Source organism: Sebastes umbrosus, chromosome 22 (genome assembly GCF_015220745.1).
Source record: "Sebastes umbrosus isolate fSebUmb1 chromosome 22, fSebUmb1.pri, whole genome shotgun sequence".
NCBI lineage: Eukaryota > Metazoa > Chordata > Actinopteri > Perciformes > Sebastidae > Sebastes > Sebastes umbrosus.
This window is the reverse complement of record NC_051290.1, coordinates 20,269,847-20,287,675: the sequence shown is the minus strand read 5'-3', so window position 1 is coordinate 20,287,675 and position 17,829 is coordinate 20,269,847. Positions and strand designations below refer to the sequence as shown.

The 17,829-nt window shown below is 40.0% G+C and overlaps 2 protein-coding genes across 6 annotated transcripts in view; one reads left to right on the top strand and one right to left on the bottom strand.

Moving 5' to 3' along the window:
* The window catches only part of LOC119481208 (serine/threonine-protein kinase pim-1-like), a 1,020,488-nt gene that overhangs the window by 448,245 nt on the left and 554,414 nt on the right, over positions 1-17,829 (bottom strand). The gene's annotated exons all lie outside the window — the stretch shown is intronic.
* pcxb (pyruvate carboxylase b) overlaps positions 1-17,829 on the top strand; it is a 370,637-nt gene that overhangs the window by 336,204 nt on the left and 16,604 nt on the right. For all 3 annotated transcript variants that reach the window (XM_037757903.1, XM_037757905.1, XM_037757904.1), the window contains exons 22-24: positions 3,354-3,533; positions 10,187-10,361; positions 12,371-12,444. In XM_037757903.1, the coding sequence (XP_037613831.1) occupies positions 3,354-3,533; positions 10,187-10,361; positions 12,371-12,444 (429 nt within the window). The remainder of the gene's footprint in view (positions 1-3,353; positions 3,534-10,186; positions 10,362-12,370; positions 12,445-17,829) is intronic.

Here is a 17,829-nt window from a genome sequence, read left to right as displayed (position 1 = left end):
ATCCTGCATACATAAAAAATGGCAGTGAGACTACAACTCCCATGGTGCATTTTGGCAAGAAAAACTCAATCATCAAGCTTGAAATTTGATCTCCAACTCAGTTTTGACTTCTTGGTCAATTTGAGATGAATTTAGTAACTATGGCAGCGTATTTTGTTCTCGCTATCGCTCTGAGTCACGCCTCTGACCGGCCCCCATCTCCATAGCGATGCTCATGCCAAGGCTCATGGGCAGTAGGCAATATGAGGGGGGATGCCATTGCCCTTGTTAACCTGCAATCTCCCCTCTCCATTCCCTAGTTACAGAAAGTGTTTAGCTGAATACGTTAGTCTAGTCTGCTTTACTCATTGATGGCTCTGAAATATCAGCAGCCTAACTGTGCTGTGTAGTGATAAATCCAAGGCGCTGTCCGTGGTGCTGAAGTAGCAGATGGATTTGTAGAGAGTCCCTCTCTGTCAGTTTGGTCTTGGATCTATAATATTCCCTAGGGTGGTTCACTAGTCGTGGGTGAACGAAACGAACCGAACCAAGTCCGTCTCCCCTGTAAGAAATCAACAAATCGGATGTTGTATTATTCGGCCCCACTTTTCCAAGTAATCTTGTGTGATTATGTTCTCATGAAATTTCTTCCTCTAGATAGAATGATTGAAATCAGGGGAAATGATGAACTCTGCTGACTTAAAGGAGCACAATGTCGAGGTCAACAGCAAAGGCTTTCAAGGGGTGGGGTCACATCCTCTGGAAATCCCTGCCTCCCAAAATGCCACCAGTATACAATCTAGAATCAGTTACACTCGTCTATATGAGGCCATTATTTGTAGAAAATATATACACATACACATTTAAATATCTGATTACGTACACAGAGATTGAGATTCAGTGACACAACTCTCCACACGCATTTGCAAATAGTTTTGCTACAATAATGGCCCCGTAGGTCTACACGGGAACACATTTGTCTACAGCCTTTCAAATGCATATTAAAGTCTGGACACAAGACTTACACATCTGTACCCATAAATATATGAATGAATGACATTTTTATTATTGTGCCGTGCAGACATCTATGTCCAGCCACACACTTGTGTTACAAGACTCCAGTTTTGTTGAGCCATTTCATGGAAAACTGACATTCTTAAATCACCCTAGTATGCGCCGTACAAACAAAAACGTGACTCTCTTTTCTCTTTTCCACTCTTCCAAATCACAAGGCTCACACAATTTGTTTTCCTCCATGATATTTTTTTAATCTGCCAACTTCCCACACCCTGAGCACCTTGAGATCTTCGGCTGCTAAATAAACGAGATGTTACACATGATTTAGCGCCTACATTTAGTTTGATGTGCGTATACGGTATATGCCCTTAATGTTGGCTTTGACAGGAACACTTCAAACCATTTTTTTTTCAAACATGAATAGAAGCTGACTTGAATAGATTTACATTAAATGTGACAAGGACTTCCTGTTAATCAGTGTTGATACTGAGCTGATTATTCTGGTGAAATAAAGTAAAATGAATTGAGTTGACTACAGATTTACAACAGAGAGCTTGTGTTACAAAATGGGTCAAAAAGTCAGGATATAACAGCCCTCTCCTGCTTTACAGTCTAATTGCTACAGTACTCTGTTAGGCTCAGAGCGGGTGCAGCACGCTACACTGTTACATTAATCACAATAATATACTATATATAGAAAATGCTTTAGTACACAGTTTATCTTACAGTGTATCATTCTATCCATTAACACTGATGTGTTGGCACTGATGGCATTTACCATCTACAGTGGGTTAGAATGAGGTGGCTGGTACTGTCATCTCTAGAGACCAAAGCTTTTACACAAACACAAACACACACACACACACACACACACACACACACACACACACACACACACACACACACACACGTACGTACGTGTTGGACTGCACTTGTTCAAAGACTAAAGTGATCTCAGGAGACCAGATAGCCCCAGAGGGTTTGGGGTAATCCCAGAGCAGCCTTTGAGAATGAGCACCTGTGTGTGTGCTTTATGTCGCAATTTGGCATCCCATCTCTTACGAATAGGTGTCAAGTTTCCTATTGGGGAATTCCTTGGGGAATGACAATTTGATCCATATTTCTTTCTCTCTCTTGCATCTGATATCAGCATAGTGCACTAATTGCCACACAAATAGGCATCTTGTTGTGAGGCCCACTCTTTGTTCTCTCTAGTCCTTCAGCTGTCAATGCTCACAGCTCTTTCAAATTAAGAGTCAGGCTCATAAACATGAAACCGGCCCTCTGCTGGCGGCTCCAAAATGTGAGACTAGTTTTAAATTAGAAAGAGCTTGGGTCCCCTTTGATCTCATTTTATAATAAAGCTTTCAAAATTGAGTACAAACAGAAATGTCTGTGTGAGAGACGGAAAGATGTTTTTCAGGTTTTTTATTATGAATGGGTCACATTAATTGACCCTTCTCTCTCTTTAATGGTCTGAATACCAAATAGAAGTGAACAGGAAGCCTTAAATCTGTGTCCCCATTCATTACGATAGAAGAGTAATGTGTGCAATTTGATATTTGCATCAGTGTCCTGTCCGCAGTCAAAAAAGAAAAGACTCCACTTATCACCATTATGCTAATAGGGATCGCTATTACCATAATGATATGCCATTATAAATAATGAAAGAATGAATATATGTGATTTTAATGAATGCTTTCTTCTTTCCCTCTTTATCTTCAGGTTTTCACAGAGACCTGTGTAGTGTAGTCCATGACTGCCAAATCGAATGATTAAAGAGACTGTATAGATAGTAAACATCTTTTCATTTCTCATTCTGCTGTCCCAGGCCTTCTTTTTGTTCCTCTGGGTCACTCACTACTTAATCTTCATAGACAGCTTCTTCATTACAACAAAGACACCACTTCTCTCTGTTGGTGAAATCATTGTGGATGTGCATTCCTACCTGACGGGACACCGCACAGCAGGACGTTACAGAGAAAAATGGTGCAGCCTGGCAAACAGCTGCTGCAACTTCTGCTTTTCAGAACAGTACTAAAAGCCAGATTACACAATGGAAAACTGTAATATGATCCTGAATAGATTCTCTGTGCAAGTTTTCCTGAAGTTTGTCAGATTAAAAGGCCAGTGGTCACGTAGCAGAGGGAAATAATAGCACCTCTCCTCGTCTTAAGCAAACTGAGATATCATCTGAGCTGCACTCTAATATCTCGAGCTCAGTCTGTGGTGAAATAGAAATATTTTAGCTGATATAAGCTCTTCTCTTTCTTTCTTTTATTAAGCAGAGTAGGGATTTATCGTAGAGAGTAACACATAAGTTTGGTCCTCACACTTGTATCTTTCCTCTCTCTCAGGTGACTCCGTCCTCTAAGATCGTGGGTGACTTGGCCCAATTCATGGTGCAGAACAACCTGACCAGGGCCGAAGTGGAGGAGAGGGCAGATGAGCTGTCCTTCCCCCTTTCCGTGGTGGAGTTCCTGCAGGGATACATCGGGATACCACACGGAGGATTCCCAGAGCCGTTCAGATCTAAGGTACATTAGTTAGTCCTGTATACACACATGCATGCCATTTCTTTCCTTCTGTAGTTGAATTTGTTACGTGGGTTTCTGATAATTTCCATTAAAGTTTTCACGAACATTAATTTGACTTTTAAGGAAGACACGCCAACCCAACATCAAAGAACTAGCGGTGACGAAGGCCACCACCTTTGTCGCCTTTGTCTTGGCCAAAAAGTTGCACTCGAACACACCGCAAAAAACGGCAGCCGACGGCAAACTACCACCTACGTTGCTCCTGCGTGAGATTATATAACTCTCCCTACCAGCAGGTGGCAGTAGTCTGTATTTGTCATTCAAAAAGGGAAACCAGAAGACAGAGGATGGCAGATATACAAGCCGTTGTTATGATACGTACATGAAATAAAGCAGCGTCTGCCGACCATTTCACACCACTCTCACTCAACACTTAGCTTCATTCCAGACGGCCATGTCGTTATCTTGAAAATATCTGTGTATTGGAATGATCAGATGAGATGAAGATGAAAAATGAAAAGAGCCTTCTGTGTTTTTCCTCTTTGACTTTACTCGTTGGCTTGCTTTCCTCACTTCCGTTTCTCTTCTCGTGCACTGATTTGTTTAAGCTGAATAGCCAACAGAGTGAAAACTGTCGGCTTGGCATGTCAGGGCCGTTATAAAGGCAATTTAGGGCCCCCTAAGATTAATGCAACACCTCCATCTACTAAGGTAAATACATGACAAAACCTTTAATCTTTCACTCCTTCTCTCACTTGTACTTGTTCTGTAACTAATACATTGTACAAACACACACAGGAGAGTCCATTTAAAGGCACATGTGTATGCAAGTGCGCATCGCACAAACTCTGTCACATGCTCTGTTACATCTGACAGTTGCAAACGGTGAAGAAAACCGTGATATTGCCCTGTCCTCTCATCTCCCCTCCGTTTCTTTACCTCCGTCTACTTCTCTTCTCAAACAGCAAAGGTAGAAACTCTCATGTGCATCAGGGGCCAACGGCTTCAGGTCTCCTCGGGGGAGCTGCATGAACACACACGCGCATGAATAAAGGCACATTTGTCACATTCCCCAAAAACCTGCTGACATATTGGCATACTTGACATTTTTCCATAAAAAAGTCACTGTATTTTTTTTTTTTTTCCTTTAGGAAGGAATGAAACTAGTTTTTTTTCCCTCCACTAACAGCCACAGATGTTTCATAATGTATTATCAGTGAGCTGGCTGGCGCCTGAAATGTGAAATATCTGGTGTGAGACCCTCTCTGCACTTTTCCACAGGACACTCATTATGTCACCATGTGTGGCTGAGAATTTAACACTTAGTCTGTGAGTGTGTGCACTCATGCAGCTAATGAGCATCTCCAAGCATTTTTGCAGAGCCTGAAATATAATTAAAGGATGAATAAGATATAATTAGTCATCTATTTTCTGCCCTTTTATTCTTATTTTTATTTGAACTGCATTGAATTTAGCTAATGGTCATTTTTCATCTCAATGTTCAACATATCTTCATGCAACGGTTGGTATGATATCTTAGAAAAAAGTTATTCCTCTTTTTTCGTTTGTTTTCCTACAAATGTCCAGCAACACGTGTCAATTCCTGCTCATTACATGCATACAGTCTTTTCGCAACAAACTTCCATCTTCACAAGAAACAACTTCCTTAGGTTTAGGCACTAAAACGATATTATTAGGTTTAGGAAAATATCTACTTAGTTAAGTTTAGGCGAAGATCGACTTGGTTAGGTTTGAGCAATAAAACTACTTAATTAGGTTTAGGAAAATATCGACTTGGTTGAGTTTAGGCAATATAACCACTTAGTTAGGTTTAGGAAAATATACACTTGGTTAGGTTTAGGCAATAAAACAACTTAGTTAGGTTTAGGCGAAGATCGACTTGGTTAGGTTTAGGCAATAAAATTACTTAGTTAGGTTTAGTAAAATATCTACTTGTTTAGGTTTAGGCAACAAAACATCTTAGTTAGGTTTAGGAAAATATCTACTTGTTTAGGTTTAGGCAACAAAACATCTTAGTTAGGTTTGGGAAAAGATCATGGTTTGGGTTAAATTAACTTCAGAAGTGGCGTACCTTAAGTATGAAAGTTACATGACAAATAAATCAACGTTGACTTTTGGTTTCACATGGGACACGAACGCCGTTCTCCTGGGTGAAGGTCCGGTATTTTTAGACTTGCCAATCCACCCCGACCTTCTTCCTACTTGACGTTTGTCACTCTTTATACAGTACTTCCTGGTTCACGATTACATGGATTACACTCAAATTGATTTTGTGGGATATATACGAATTACGGTGCATTCCTTTTCGTATAGCTATGAACAGTGTATGACAACAGCCTGCCGTTTTTAGCTTTTCACTCCATTCATCCCGTAGTTATAGGTTTACGAACATTATCATTATTTGTGTATTCATCTGTCTCTCCAGTTACTGTTTCTCCCTCTCATCTGTCCTCCTCTTTGTTTACCTCTCTGTTAAACTAACTCTTGACGTCCTGTCACCCTTATCACCAAGTTGTCCTTGTCCTCTCCTTGTCTCTGTAAACTGGCGTACAGTCAAATATTTGTCATTTAGCTTCCCAGGCAGTCCCGCCCTTGCCCATCACAGTGATTTTTCAGTTTTGACGTACACTATACAACCCCTGTGTCCGCTACCTCTCTATTAGTGTCTCTCAGTCTGTCTCGTGTTTCTCAAAACAGTGGCATGGCAGTTAAATAAACAAGATGGTGGACAACCACTGTAGTCATTCAATTCATCAGGTTTTTTCTTTCTTGTATTTTTCAGTCAGCACTGGAATACTTTACGCTGAGAGAGGCTTCCTCTGCAATCCACTCTGGATATTTAATGCACAAACACCACAAGGCTTTTTTCTACACACAGCTTACTGAAGAGCTCATTCTCTCCATCCCTCTCATTCGGTTAGATTCAGAGTTCAGCTTTGGTACAAACAAGTTTTGCTTTCCTTTCACAATGTTTTCATTTGTGCTCATTGTGCCTGTGTTTACATGCACGCTGTTAGTTTGAGATAAATCTGATAAATTTTACTGTCACCCTCTGAATATCTCGGAGTACTTTCAGAGTATAAATCCAAATAATTGGTGTCAAGCTCATGTTAAGTTAAAAGTTAAAGTAGGATAGAAAGTAAAACATCATTTATTAAACTATTTTCATAAAAAAGAGCTATATTTGTTGGGGTAGTTTGCCTCATGTCTTATACTACATACCCAATATGTGTACTATCGTTCAACATACTTTTGTGTGATTAAACAGTAGTCTCTATCTTTTCGGACGCACTGAGCAGTAGTTTACGTGTTCACTTCCTGGGAGCCTCCTTGCCAGTTCGAGACACGTAACCATGGTAACCCGTGCCAACCTCATGTGACAAAACAATGATTTTTGAGAAGTCTGAATTCATTTTAAAAACTATATTATGCCTAGCAAAGTGGAATCTTATTTTTACACTTAAAGGAACATTGTGTAGCATGTAGGGGGATCTATTGGCAAAAATGGAATATAATATATAATATCAACACGCTTGGCACACAGGAGAGGCTTCAGTTGGTTGCAATCTTCTCACCTCACTGCTAGACACCGCCAGATCCTACACACTGGACCTTTAAATTGAAGCGTTATTGATTTTACAGAGCTGTCCGTCAACGTCTGTTATGATCGTTGCCGTCACTACTGCATTGCATTGTGCAATATTTATGCCGCCGTAGTGTCCAGCGTTTGCATGCTTTCACTGGAAATAGTGTGCAATTAGCGTACTATTGGTTTCATATTAAGGTTTCTGACATACTAAACAATCTCACATGCTGTTTTAATGTACTAAATAGCATGTTAGTATGGAATTTCGGACGCAACCCGTCATTTACTGCTACTTCACTGAATCAGTTCATACTCATGTTGGAGTGTTTATATTTGTATGTGGCTATTACTGCAAGTTCTGTGGCAGTGGTTCTCAACCTTTTTCGTGTCAAGTACCCTTAAATTGTTACACATTATGTCACAGACAACCATCTCATAAGATTTTGCTTCAGTGAGTTAAATAATGAAAATAAACCATTCCTCGTTTTTCTGGGGACCCCCTGGAACCCCCTCAAAGACCCCTGGGGGTCCCCGGACCCCTGGTTGAGAACCACTGAGAGTGATTGGGTTATTAGTTAGCAGCTGTAAATGCTCTTACATGCATTTGCATGCAAGCATAGACATGTACACCCATTACATAGCTGCATGCATGACCCGTGAGATTATCTGCATGCATATGTGCTGTAGCTGTAAGTTATGTTTGCATGCTAGCATCATGGAAGAAGTCATGTTTCTTTAACGAAGCTTTTGGTGGCATTAATTAGTTAGCAAGCATTATATCACATGCTCTCATGTGCATTCATTTCAGTCGCACATGCTGTCATAAATGCACATTTGCATGCACGGGGAAAACTTTTTCAGGACACAAAGTGGTAATTGAGGCGTTTCCTCATCTTAGTTCTGTCACGTTCAGTTCATTTGTGGTGTGGGTGGACAGAGAGAACGGTCAAGGGAGAGGAAAACAAGAAAGACAGGAGGGCAAAGGAGGGAGAGAGGGAGAGTCTGTGGGAGGATAGAGGGGGAGAATAAGGAGGCCATCAGAAACAAAGTGAATTCAAGAAATAAGATTATTGTCAAAAAATCCAGCACATCCCTCAGAGGCACCGCGCTCTGAAAGAAAAAAGAGAAAAAAATCAGCGGCAATAAAAAAAAAGAGAGTGGTAGTGTGTTTTTTTGAGTGGTTTTAGGAGAAGTGCAGAGAAAGAACAAATAACCTTGAAGGTTTGTCTTTCCTTCATTTGTTAATGCACACACTCTCTCACTCTCTCTCTCTCTTTCTCTCTCTCACACAAGCACACACAGTCACTATTTGTCTTGCGTCTCACACTTAAACAATCAAGCAGTTTAGGTGTAAGACGTCCTCGGAGGACGTAATGTTAATGAGCGGGGACTCAAATGAGCCTGCCATCTTTTGAAGTGTCTTTCTCTCTCACACACACAAATGAGTCAGCTATCTTTGAACTGTTAGCTCTGTGACTAATAGCATTGCACCGGGGCCCTTTGTCTGGAGATTTCCGCAAGGCACACACACACATACACACACACACACACCCATACACACACACACACACACACACACACACACGCATAAATGTGCCGATATGTTAAACAGCCACAAAGGCTAGAAGACAGTGGCGCACACACACATTTGCAAACGTGGATATATGCACACAGGAGACATTTGATCAACTGAAGGTTCAATTTGGTGCACACAGTGCTATCCTTGAAGCAGTACTTAGCATGTTAGGCTATGTTAGGCGATCATAGATTAACTTGGATGATGCTAAAATAAATAATGGCACACACAGAGAGAAGTTGGTAGCACATGAAGGTTTACTATTAGCTATTTCTGTTTGTATTAGGGCTATCAATCGATTTAAATATTTAATCACGATTAACTGCAAAAAAAACGCAAATGAATCACGCATTTTTTATCTGTTCAAAATGTACCTTAAAGGGAGATTAGTCAAGTATTTAATACTCCTATCAACATGGGAGTGGGCAAATATGCTGCTTTATGCAAATGTATGTATATATTTCTTATTGGAAATCAATTAACAACACAAAACAATGACAGATATTCTCCTGAAACGTTAACTTCGACAGCCCTAGTTTGTATACTTCCAAGACACATTTGCTGAAGCAGACTAAATAGGCTAATGGAGAGCCTCCAACTGTCTCCTCCCTCCCTCTACACATGTGCAAACTAAACTGTGTCATCAAAAGCTGAAGAAATCTGTGAAAATAAAACCAAAACAAGCAGCCCCTAGGCGAAAATCCCTGTGTCTTGACATAATCTCCTCTCCAGATATTATTAGCAGCCTCAGATGGATTGTCTCCACAAGTTGTGTCGGATGCCAACAACTGCGTGGGCAGATAAAATGTCATATCATTAGTCTTATATATAGCAGCCCTCCACTTTCCACAATTATCCCTTTTCTTTCTGTCTTCGTCCTCTACTATTTCTAAGAAGGAATCCAGGCTGATGTGTCACATATGCGGCAACACTGCAGTCATCTGTGATAGGCCGATGACACTTTACTGGAGAGAAAGAAGATGAAACGAGAGAGAAATGAGGGGAACTAAAGTGCATATCACTGCAGATCTTAACACAGCAGCTGTGTCACTTTTATGCAAATTTTCAAAAAAAATAACTTGCATTAAGTTTTATATTGTCTCCGTTTCAGCAGCTCAACCCACGCCAAAGAACCGCTGAGGAAACAACATTGTTCTGTGTGAAGTGTTTCACTCCCTCTCTTTCTCATCCCTCATAACAGCTCCCCATGTATCTCTATCTTCCTCCTCATCTCACCCAAAGTCTCTCTGTCACTTTCGTGCCGTGACAGGGTGCAGCTTTTATCCACACGTATAGTTGTGAAGTACAATGTGAAGGTTTTACTAGCACTTTATACATCCCACATGCTTCAGAGTCCCGTGGGGATACTACGAGTGGGGAAACATTCAAGAAGACTTTGAATATAAACTTTTAGTAATCTGTTTGTTTCCTCTTTCTCTCGATCTTCTCTTGTTTCCTCTCCTCTCCCAGGTGCTGAAGTCCCTCGCCCGTATTGAGGGTCGCCCCGGCGCCTCTCTGCCACCCATGGACTTCGAGGCCCTGGAGGCGGGGCTCCGCTCTGCACATGGCGAGGAGATCACCCCTGAGGATGTGATGTCAGCAGCCATGTACCCCAAGGTGTTCCAGGAGTTCAAGGACTTTACTTGTGAGTGAACAGACTTGATAATGGATCTTTTAGGATAGATATCAACAAAGTGTTTATTGGAATTTTTTATTATTGTGCATTTGATGAGGTTGGATCTGTTGTATTGAATAGCATTTGGTCTCGTTCTCACACACACTCTCTCATTCTTGTTGCTGTAGCCGTGTAATAAGCGGGATAATGTACAGCTAGCGGGTCATTGTTGTGAAAGAAACCCCTTCAGGGCGATGACAGACCCCTCATTATTCCTCACTTAGCAGCCAACCTTAAGTCAGGAACATTCAAGTTCAACCATCAGGTTGAGGGGTCAGGGTTGTTACACCCGGGCCACACAGGCCGCTTGAGCAGCACGTGACGGCTACCTCGCTGAAATGCTGCGTCTCTCACGCTTGTGCTGTTCACACGGACAGCGTTGCTGCTGCCAGCCCTTTTTTCCAACATAGTGTTGCCTTTCATAATGGCCATTTCATTATAAATATAATATATATTTATTTTAGACAGACAAAGGTTAAGAGGCGTGTGCTCATTTGTAAATAATAATAATAATAATCCATGATTAAAAGCTGTAACTATTATTAAATTATGGAGCCGTGCAAGTCTCTGCATGTTCCCCAACACTGGCCTGCAAATATTTCAGAATAAAAGCCTTGTGTTAACAAATGAAAGAATTCGTTCCATAGAAAAAAAGCTACATGGCTTTTATTTTGAAATAGAAACAGGAACTTTTTTCACTGTCTGTGACATATTCTACAGATATAGACGTTGGAAGTGTAATAATGTTGATAGTATGAGGTCAATAAACGGTCTATTTTTGCTATTAAACCACGCACGGCACGCGGAAACACGGAAAAAATATGCGAGACCTCGAATCTCTAGAAGAGACGCAGCTGATAAACGCAGCCTGTGTGGCTGCTCTAACCTGTTAACATTGGCGCCGAAATAAAAAAAACAAGAGATTCCGCGATGCACACGCGCTGCTCATGCATCCAGTGTGGCCCGGGCGTTACATATCAACATGTTCTCATCCCAACTCATCACATACTGACAGGACCTCTTGGCATCACTTTGTAACGCACTGGGTAGCCCAGGGCGTCAAGCTATGACGCTCCACTATGGTCAAAGTAAACACGGGGTTGTCAATTCAAACAAAAACACTTGCTTAGTTTTAGGCAACAAAACCACTTTGTGAAGTTCAGGGAAAATTATCATGGTTTGGCTTAAAATAACTACGTTTGTAAAGTGAAAATGAAACAGAACTTTGTGAACACTGGACATGAACAGGTTTGTAAAGAAAGTGAAACTTTCCCGCACTGTGTGTGTTTTTTCGCTCTTTAAACTACATCACCACACTCCCAGAGCACTTTCTCTGAGTGTTTAATATTGATGCGGATGGGTTTACATTGTAGTTACTTGTAAGCCCGGTGCGTCTCATACAGACACTCAAGGGTATCATACGCCCTGGGAATGAGAACAGACTGTACATACAGGAAAACAATCAGATGCTTCAGATTTAGGGGAGAGTGCAGTTGACACCCAAAGGGGTAACAACACAGACTCACGTCTCAGGTGGTGAATTTACATAATGCACATATAAGAAACCAGAACAGCAAGAACCGGTGCTAGGGGGGGGGAAATCAGCATAACCAGTAAGAGCATATTTTAGCAGGTTTGAGGTGCATGCAGTCAGCAGCAGCATGTGGCAGGAGGCAGGAGGAGGCTGTGATGTTGGAAGTTTAATAGGAATCCGACGAGGGGAGTCACATTTTCAAACTTGACTGGAAGTTGTTGAAAGCAGCTACAGTAACTTTCAGCTGCCTGGATTAACACAAGATGAACTGTTGCTTTGAGGAGGGAGGAAATGTTAGCATTAAACTGGTAGGGCCTTTTTGATGTATTTATTCTATACATATCATAGAGTTTGATTTTGGTTCTTTGTCTTCATCGAGGATTAAAATCATAATCACAAAGTAATGTCGCTGATAGTAAGGTCTCCTCTGTTTCTTTTTCCTCAGCTAACTTTGGTCCAGTGGACTGCCTCAGCACCAGGCTGTTCCTGGATGGACCCAAGATCGCTGAGGAGTTTGAGGTACACAACTTAATACCACACACCATTTAACTTTATTAGACCATCGTCATTTTAGAGGGGAACTTCTGCTGATTTCTCCGATTAAGACCATTTCTAACAGAGACCCCATGGCCTAGATGGGAAGACATGGGCGTCTACTAGACAGGAGGGTCTAATGAAAAGCTGAAGCGTTATGGGAAGTGTAGGATGCAGTTTTTTGGTGCTTGACCTACAGTACATTGGAGTCTAATTGCGCATTCACACCAAGCGCGAAGTGAACTTTTCGCACAGCACGATTACATACAAAGTCAATACAAAGATGTGAATAGACGCAAATTTGCGCCGGGCGATACAAATGGCGGGAATCATTGTGTATTCGCAGGAGTTGAAATATTTCAACTTAAGCAAGAAATACACGTGAGACTTTATCACGAAAGCCTTTCAGTGTTGTAGGCACCCAGAGCTACGATAGTACCTCGTATTTGTACAGAGACCGGACAAAACTCTGTGTATAAATGTATTTGTATAAACCACAGACTGTCTATGGTGTAAACATGTTTATGCCTAGATGACATGATGTTGAGTGTTGATGGAGCAGCTACAATGTTAGCATAGCCTGGCACTGATCGATCTGAACTTCATTCAGAAAACAAGCATTGTAAAAGTTGTTTACTTGTCATCTTGCGGAAAGACTCAACAAAGCATGAATTCAGACTTTTTACAAATCTGCATCATTATGTTGTTATTCGGGCATCTTTTTGATCCGTTTACAACAACGATGCTGCTGTTTATAACGTTATGTTGAGTGTTGTTGGAGCAGCTAGATTGTTAGTCTCCGGCACATCTAGAGCCAGTAACACTAATGAACACAAATGATCCCGGTGGTCCAACTGGTGCGAGTAAAGCGAGGTGAAAATTTGCTTCGCTCTTGGTGTGAATGCAACATAAGAGACAGGATATCTTGGCCTTTGCAGCACATATTTTGACCTTTTCTTTTTTGTAAGTCCTATTTTATAGAAGTGCAATGCTAAATGACATAAACTGATGCCTTACTAACATTAACTTTTTTAGTTTTTTGCTTGAGAAAGACTAAAACTTTGTAAAGATTGTTTAACAGTTCAAACATCTCTTGTAGAATCTCTGCACTTTTACAGCACATTTGTAATCATGCAAGCTACAAATTAGATTTAGATAATTAGAAGATGAAAAAAAAATCCCGTAAAACGATGCTCCATAAAGAACAGACATTATCATCACTGCAGATGGCTGGAGTTTGATGCATTTTGGTGCAGAGTCACAGTGAAGTGGCGAGGACAGAGATATTACATTAACACTTTATCAAGGGAACAACAAACAGCATCTCTGATCCCTCCGGCCGTCATATTGGCCTTCCCGCACAGAAATAACAGATTAATTTTGTTGTATGATGTTTGAGAGCGGGCCAGCGAGAGCCACCGAGGGCCCATATCTCAGACCAAAATATAACCGATACACATTTCTAAAGCTTGTACTGTTCTTTATTCTCCAACGGGGAGGCTGCTGAACATGCAGTCTAATGAAGGAACAAAATAAATGAGTTGAATAGCTTTGCATGCAAACAAATTAGTGGGGCACAGGGATGTAACAATCTCTGAGTGAGAGGACAAAATAATTGGCTGTCACTTGTAACTGCAAAGCCACAGAATCTGAATGTGAAATGTTCCTGGGGAATATTGACAACCAATTCCTGTCAAGTCCAACATGTTACACAAGCAGGATCAGCAGGCTGGAAATTGTATTTAATATATGTGAATATGCAGTCAGCAGAGAGATTTCAAGAAAGTTCCTCTCAGAACACGAGACAGCAGGTGTTAAGACGCTGATTTTATTCAGAAAGTGCAGCACATAAAGAGCACTTCAGGAGACTGACAGCAGTAAGCACTTTGATGAGCAAAACTCAGACTAAGTGATTGTTCAGGTCCAGGATGAAGAGTGAATTCCAAAGAGATCGCTGAGACTACTGACGGTAACATTTGCGACAGATGTCAGAACCCGACGTCCGATCAAAGAGACGTTTTTCTTTGCTACTGAAGGAGAAGTTGGAGTAGTCTGTCACTCAATGTGTGATCAAGTAAAGAGATGTTTCTTGGTACGATTTTCAAAACTATAAGTTGCTTTTTTCCTAACTTTAACATCTGGTAATGGGATTTTCTTTACAATTATACTTAGAGAATCCTGTGGCTTTTATAATACAGGATTGTGTAGAAAGGACAATGACACAATGTTCAATATAAACAGTAGTATTCCATTAGATTTGAGCTTTATTTGTCCCTGAATAGTACACTCAGACACTACAACATGCAGGTACTTGACACAGGGAACACAGACATAAATATGATGTGTTGTTTCTACGGCTGTCAAAGTTAACCGTGATAATAACGCAAATTTGTTTTAACGCCACTAATTTCTTTAACGCATTAATGCAACTTGCAATTTTTAGGTTGTAGCGGGCTCAGTTTTAAGGCTAGAGGAAAGATACTGGCATAATATGAAACTAGAAAACCTAAAGAATCCATTGGTACCAACCATGTCATACTGTCATACTGTCATGCAATTAATCGCGATTACCTATTTGAATCGATTTATAGAGATTTAGTTTGAGGAAAGCAGTGCGGTCATTATGAGTCTAATTTGCTGTTAAGAAGTTGTTTTTTAACCTAGCACATTTACACAGTAAGACATTGTACCTGTGAGTAGATGACAGCAGTAGGAAGCAGTCAAACAGGAGGTGAGACAGGTCAGAGATGATGGCTTTGACATTCTTGACTGCAGCTCCGTTGCGACCTTGTGTTTTATTTTCGTCTGTATGTGAGAAACAGGTGGTAGTGTGTATGATGGAAACCTGCCTCCGTACTGCAGGATGGGAGGTAATTGTATTTATGGTAATGGTGCTGACATTCTGTGTTGTAACTGAATTGGACTATATCCTTGATGAATAGAAGTTCCTGGACTGCTTCATTGCCTTTGGTGTTAGCTGAGGATACAATGAAGTTAGATTAAGGCAAGACACTATTTTTTTCATACACTGGTCAATTTTGAGCTATTTTACTTCCATTTATTAAAACAGATAGATCCACAAACCAAAGAGCTCCCGATAGAAGGATTTTTATTGCTGTAACGTTTCCTCAGACTTCTGGCAGAGTCTCCATGTTAAATACCCATACTGCATACACAACGCACATGTTACATGTTTCAAATAATCAATCAAATATTAACAAGAATATAAATTATATATTAAACATATGAACCAGAGGGTATGAAGGCTACAGAGAGGTACATCAAGATGATGATTCTATATAAAGGAACATACTAGTATATATACAAAACATGTTTTACCATTTTTAATTGGACTACTGGTATTTAACTTCATGACCCTCGCTCAGACTAGTGGAAAGAAAACATCTAAAATACACATTTAGGTTTTTATTTTACTACTTTGTCTATTTGCGTTTGTAGATTTCTCCTAAATTCACCAAAAGTCTAATTTGCATATTTAAACATACAATTTCAGAAAACTTATAACACAAAAAATATTTGTCTTAATGTGAGTTATCAAGTGGGGAAGGTTCACCTGTAGTGTCTGGCTGAATGTATGGAATTTTACAATACATATATTTAAAAGCCCTTTTCTCAAATTTTGTTTCCTATTCTCTGAGCCAGAAATCTCCACTTTAGTAGCACTTACATACACCAAACTTTCCACTTTCATTCCTATTTATATTTATAGACTTTCTATGGCTGTGATAGAAAAGAGTGATAAAAAAGTGATATCCAAAACAACAAAATAAAACAAGAAGTTTGAACTTGGCTTTATCAAATGTTCAGATTTCCATTCTGGAAATGTATATTTCATAAGATAATGCCTCATTTGCCTATTTAAACATAACATTTCAGAAAACTTGTAATACAAAATAAAAATTGTCTTAATGTAACTAATCAACTGGGGAAGATTCATGGTGATATCTATTGGTTAAATTGTTTACCCTATACACCTGTAGTGTCTCCTCTTAAAGGAACAGTGTGTAGCATTTAGAGGGATCTGTTGGCAGAAATGAATATAATATTAATAAGTATGTTTTCTTTACTGTAAAATCACCTGAAAATAAGAATTGTTGCTGTTTAAGAGCAAAAGAGAGGGACGCTGTAGCAAAGAACGGACAAACCAAACATTCAGGTTTTTGCGTCGGCCACTGTCGTTCTCCTACACGCCTGGCACACGGGAGAAGTTTCAGTTGGTTGCAATCTGCAACCTCACTGCTACATGCTGCCAAATCAACAATGCCAACTTTGCACTTGCCATCTCATGTTTTATAGATTCTGAAAATGTGACTCCAGCTAAACAATGTCTATCAAGGCTAGCAGCACAAGCCTCCTCAAGTTTTCATTTCTCTCATAGTCCAAATGAATGTTAACCTCTCGAATTAGCTGCATAACATTCATCCACGGTCAATACCGGACTTTCTCAGTAAATCGAAGCATTTAAATAAAAAGCAAGTAAAGCTTCCTGTATATAATTGAAATCCTTCTGTTCAGTTTCACCAATGATTAATAGTCCCTTAAACCCTTGGTATTTATTTTAATGGGAAACCTGCTTAATTCTAAAGGCAATAAATCGCCTTTTGAAAACCTACACAAGGTGTTTGAAGCCGTAGTACATCAGGTACCTGAAACTGGACAAAACCCTTCAGTGTTCATGTTGGAGTGACGCATGTGTGCTGCCTACTGCTGGTGTTTCACTATCATAAAGGATTTCAGCTTTGTGGCAGAGTTCATGACCTTTTTTTAGACAAATATTCAAATACAATAACGTTTTAAAACATACATTTGCATAAAAACAGAAGAACTTCATCATTTTCCAAGGTGTTTTTACATTTTGTGAAGTTCTGTATTGAAATAAAACAGTGTTGGGCTGCTACAGGGACAGATTCATCGCTCTATTATCCCCTCAGCTTTTATAAAAGTTCAATATTTTTGTTTTCACAGCTTTAATGAAATATTTCTTTCGGGCCCTTTTGTGCATCGATTAAATAGTTGTATGACAACATGAAAGAGAATCTAAATTCCCTCCAGCCACCTGTTACCTTTCACCATTTTCCCTTCTAAACTACATGATTCACGCTCCTCTCTTCACCAGTTCTAATAATCCCATTAATATCCAAACACATATCATTTATTATAAATCAGCTTTTCCTTCTACATCCCTCTCCTTTTGATCCTTTCAATATTTTTCCCTTGATTCTCTCATTATGAATAACACACAGATTTAACTGACAGTGATTCAGAGCGGCCAAAGGCAAACACGTTTAATTACTGCTTCATTTCACCGCAGCGAAATGGTTCTAGGCTGGTGTTAATTGATTTTTATAT